The following is a 4743-nucleotide window of genomic DNA, read 5'->3' as shown; positions in this document are numbered from 1 at the left end:
TTCCTGATGTCAGTTCCATGGCCTCAAAAATCAGACATGACACAAGACAGAGGAATGGGAGAGTAAAGGAAAAGTCACAAGGCACTTCTTGAGAAAAAAAAAAAAAAAGAAAAACCAAGAGACAGCAAAATAATGATGGGGAATGGGGTAGGGACTGGGAACAAGAGAGGAACACGAGAGACTGGATACCAGACAGAATGTGAGAGCTAAAAAGGGATGGGAAGCTGGATATAAGAATGGAAGAAAACCAGGAACAAACCCCAGCATTTATTACACAGTGTGGCTAATTAAATGTAAATAATCTACCATCTTGAATGGAACTACTCACCACAGTGGCTTAGCCTGCATTTATTTCTCGGCAGAGTACACAGGACTATAAAACCCAGGACGAAACAGAGGGAGAAACATGCTTATGGGAGTAAGATAAATTAATTATGTGCATGAGATTTGATACTGCTTAAGTCATAATCCTATTTTATATGGTCAATACTCTGTTCTCTGAATTTAATTTCTGTCAATCCCACATTTATCCATGCTTCTCCATTAACTGAGTGTTAGATACAGGGTTGTTTGTAGATGCAGGTTCCTCAGAAATCCTACACTGACCTTGATGTTGAGCAAGAAGAGTTGAAAAAACAATGTACCTTAACCATGGTTTACTTCAGCAGACACAACATATTAAGGCAAGTTTGGGCATACCCAGAACACAGAGTTCATCTTGAATCTGGTCCAAAGTGGAAGGAAAGCATCAACTGCTTTGGTTGTCTGGCTTTTTCAAATCAATACTAAACCTCATTTCAGTCCCAGGCCTGTGCCATGAAGAGAGAAAAGACGCTTCTACATGTGTAACAGCTTTATGTTCTATGTCAGTATTAATACATTGCTTTCCCTGCTGTGCTTCTTGGATATTGTATTGTGTTTTCATTGGTCGTGAACAAATGCATGTGACGAGTTTTTACTGTTACTGACTTCAGTTATTTTTGGGTTGAAGGAAAACCAAGAAAACACCATACATGAGGTAATTCCATTTTAATAGTCTCTGAATTTCCAGTATTTGAAAGGAAAAATAATGGGGTAAGTGCAGGAGTATGCAGCCATTACCAACGGAGCAGCATTAGTAAGCTTCTCGATGTTGCTTTTTGGTATTTCATGATGAAAAACATTGAGACTAAGCTTTCTCATCCATCAGTTCTTGGGGGCCAGGGGTACAGAACGAACCTGACACTCTTAAGTTGCCCAAGAACCACAGCTTACAGTTACTCAATGTCTTCTGGTCTCACTGGATGAGGCAGAGGTATAATCGATTTCTTCTCTGCATCTCTGGAAAGAGCTTTTCTCATATCTGTAGCAAAAGGAAAAAAAAATAAAAAAGCTATTCTAGTAAGACAGTCAATGAACAAAGCCATAGTAAATGAATTCTGCAGTGCAGTAAGATCAGTTTTAATTGTTCAGCAGCAATGTTATAAATTGGAACATAACACTGCATGAAACTCTAATGAATGGAAAGGAAATGGCTAAAAGGACAAATACATGAATTACATTGTCTGCAACACTGGTAGACGTCTGTCCATAGCTCCTGTTTTTCACAGTGCTCCTGCATATCAAATGAATAGTGCAAGAACAAAAATGATACACAGCATGGCCAGGTATCTCACTGGGGAGGATCTTAAAGGAAAGGTGGTCTAGAAAGAGGAAGCTGGTACTTCAGTTTTGTTAACAGAATTAATATTAACATACTTGAATTTCCATGTTCCTTCCCTTTTAAACTGAAAATGCCACCCAGTTCTCTGCCACTGTTGACCACTGACAGTTGGAAATTGGTAGTTGGACATCTGAGAAAAAGAGTTTCAAGTCCCTTTTGTGGGAAGAAATGAGGAAAACACTGCAACTCCTTCCCCCAGTAACAGCAGCAAAAAGCCCAGACACCGGGCATGAGCATCCCTCAGAAAGAAAAATTAGGTAAGAAACTGCATTTTTATTTTCTTCTTACGTACAAGAGTGTGTACTTTCAGATTTATTCTTGTTTTGTATTTTGCCACAGGTGCTATAAGAAACGCAAACTACAAGATTAAGTTTTGTAACTGATGTAATCTTCAGTAGGAAAAGCTACCTACAGGAGTATACAAAATCCCATTCACCAACAGCTACCCAAACTTGTTTTGTATTAAAAAAACATAATAAAATCATACAAACAAACCCAGGAACCCTCACCATAAGAATCTTTCCATTCAGCTTGAGGCAGAACAAGTACTCACCATAAGCATCTTCGTCTGGCTCTCCACTGCTAGCAGAGTAGTACTCGAGTACTGTTCGGTACACACTGTAGCCTAGCTGCTTATACATATTTACTGCAACCTGGTTTGATACTCTCACAAAGAGATCTACAAAAAATCCACCCTTTCTGTGAAAAAATAAAACCCAAAAACCACAGTAAGGAGCACCAAGTGAATGTATTTCTAAATAATAACCCGTAACTTGTAATCAGATCAAGAGCAGGTCTGTTAATGTGGAACAGTGATCCAACATCTGCCACACTGTGGTAACAGATGCACTCCTTTACCAAGGGACAAATCTAGTACAAATTTAATTTTATTTTTGTCATTGACCATTCTTTTACAGCCACTGCAGGTTCAGAATTATGAACAGAAAAAGCAGGACAAGCTGAACACCTGCCCAAGCCTCACACCCATAGGAAATTACTAAAAAAAAAATAATTAACCCACATTTTAAATTGCACTGGCTTAGGGACTGCCTCCTTCCAAGTGCGTGGCCAGGGGGAGTGATGGCCATGGTCACAAAATGCAGCTGCCCAACTGGAGACAGCGCTTCTCACAAGGCAAATTTTTCAAAATATGGTACTATTTTCTGATTCTACTCACAGCAGTGGGGCTGCGCCACCAACGAGAGTGAGGACATTCCCCTGTGGGTTCATCTGATGCTAAATTAAACTTTCAGGAGGTACAAACACCCAAGCACAGGACAGACAGTGAGCTAAGATACTGTTTGCCCTACAAAATTTTTCCAAGACTGTGCATGTGGGAATCGCACAGAGCCCATGATTACTGAACAAGCGTGTTCGAGGCCCTACATGAAGCAGTTGATGTTTCACAAAGCTCTTTTCTCTGAAGAAAAGGGCCTTTTATACAGTATCTCTGTTGGAATTCAGGCTACTTCTTGCCCATTCTGGGAAGTCAGCTTTCATAAAACCCTGAAATCTTAAAGAACAAAGCAACATTTTAAAATCTTCTCTAACTACAAGGAACTTCAGTTAGTTAGAAAACTACTTAAAGCAAAATTCTGGGCATGTTTCATGCAAATCCAATACCAAAGCCATTGACAGGTGTCTGTAAAAGGATTAGTTTAAAAGATAAATTTAATCTTTAAGTTTTAAAAGATAAATTTAAGGATAGTACTCACTTTTCCGAAATTTCCTCCAGAAGTTCCATCAGTTTAGCAGCCAAACCCAGCCGTCGGAATTCTGGTGCAACAGAGAGGGCAGTAACGTGTCCATGCCACTCCTCCCTAGCCACAGAGCCTTCTGCTTTACCCATTACTGTGAACACAGAGAGCATCAGCACAGCAGCACCTTTGGAACAGTGCACCACACTGTCCACACCTTTACCAAAGCACCCCCCAGCATATAAACAAATGTTGCAATGACTGTGGTAAAGGCTCACACAGGGATGTCTACGTTATCACTTGGTGATTCAGCAACCACTACAAATGTCATTTTGCCCAAGTACTATAGTTGTTTCTTGATAAGGGAAATAAAAAAAAAACAACCAAGCAAAAAAACCCCACAAATATTCTGAAAATTCCCTTTTTCAGGCATGACTGCCAAATGCAAATTTTAAGGAATTCTTATGAGTCTTTAACTGAGCAGAATCCAGGATCTGACAAAAACAATGGAGGAATGGAGGGCTGGAAAGCCAAAACTAAGTCACCATCCTGGAAACTCCTGGAGACTTTTGGTGACTGCGGAGGAGCAGAGCCTGGGAAGCTTTGGCAACCTGATAACAGAAGCTGAGGCCCCACAAACACGGCATGTTTAAGGAAAAAAAGAAGGGGGGGGGACAATGGTGTTTTGAGAGCTTTTCTGTATTTCCTCTCCTTTCTACACAAAGCCAAACCAATGTTACTTCACTAATGAATACTCACACTTCTACACAGTACCGTTATAAACATCCATAACTGCCAATAAGCAACTGATGAGGTAGGTACAGAGAAACCTTCTGTACAGCAAATGCTTTTAAGCTTTACTATGTTAAATAATTTATTTCCCTGCAAAGACCCTTCCTTATTCTGCTCCCCAAGGAAGGGGGGTGGGGGGGAAGAACAAACAAACCAACGTTTCTGTGTGGAATGATTTCTGCAAAACACAAATATTCCACAGCAAATAAGCAATAGACACCCAGTCCCAGAGCTTTCCGTTACAGGACAACACCAAACCCAAGCTCAGCATTTTTACTGACGATGACTGACAGCATGAGATCAGAGCTGAGCGCAGAGACTCAGTTTGGGATTACAGAAATGCTTGTACTTGTGTAAAACCTGTTACTACAGCCAAGAGCCCTTGCCAGGCTAGCAACACCAAACAAAAAACTGCTGCTCTGAGTACTAACACCCTTAGAAAGGTATGCAACAGGAAAATGCTATGCGATCGTCCTCTTCCCTGTTGGAAAACGTGAGGAGTAGGAAAAGCTCCCGCGTTATAACCATCCCAAAATGCAGTGCAGCGAGACG

The 4743-nt window shown here is 40.6% G+C and overlaps 1 protein-coding gene across 1 annotated transcript; it reads right to left on the bottom strand.

Moving 5' to 3' along the window:
- Nucleotides 1-1015: 1015 nt before the first annotated feature.
- Nucleotides 1016-3555, bottom strand: NAA20 (N(alpha)-acetyltransferase 20, NatB catalytic subunit). Its single transcript, XM_010024185.1, has 3 exons — nucleotides 3418-3555; nucleotides 2256-2401; nucleotides 1016-1342 (listed from the first exon to the last, which is right to left on the bottom strand). The coding sequence occupies exons 1-3, from the start codon at nucleotides 3549-3551 to the stop codon at nucleotides 1257-1259; spliced, it is 366 nt and encodes a 121-aa protein (XP_010022487.1). The 5' UTR covers nucleotides 3552-3555; the 3' UTR covers nucleotides 1016-1256.
- Nucleotides 3556-4743: the final 1188 nt, after the last annotated feature.

The sequence above is a fragment of the Nestor notabilis genome, unplaced genomic scaffold, assembly GCF_000696875.1.
Source record: "Nestor notabilis isolate BGI_N333 unplaced genomic scaffold, ASM69687v1 scaffold24841, whole genome shotgun sequence".
In the NCBI taxonomy this organism is placed as follows: domain Eukaryota; kingdom Metazoa; phylum Chordata; class Aves; order Psittaciformes; family Psittacidae; genus Nestor; species Nestor notabilis.
Note: the sequence above shows the minus strand (reverse complement) of the source record. Positions and strands in the feature narration are given on the sequence as shown.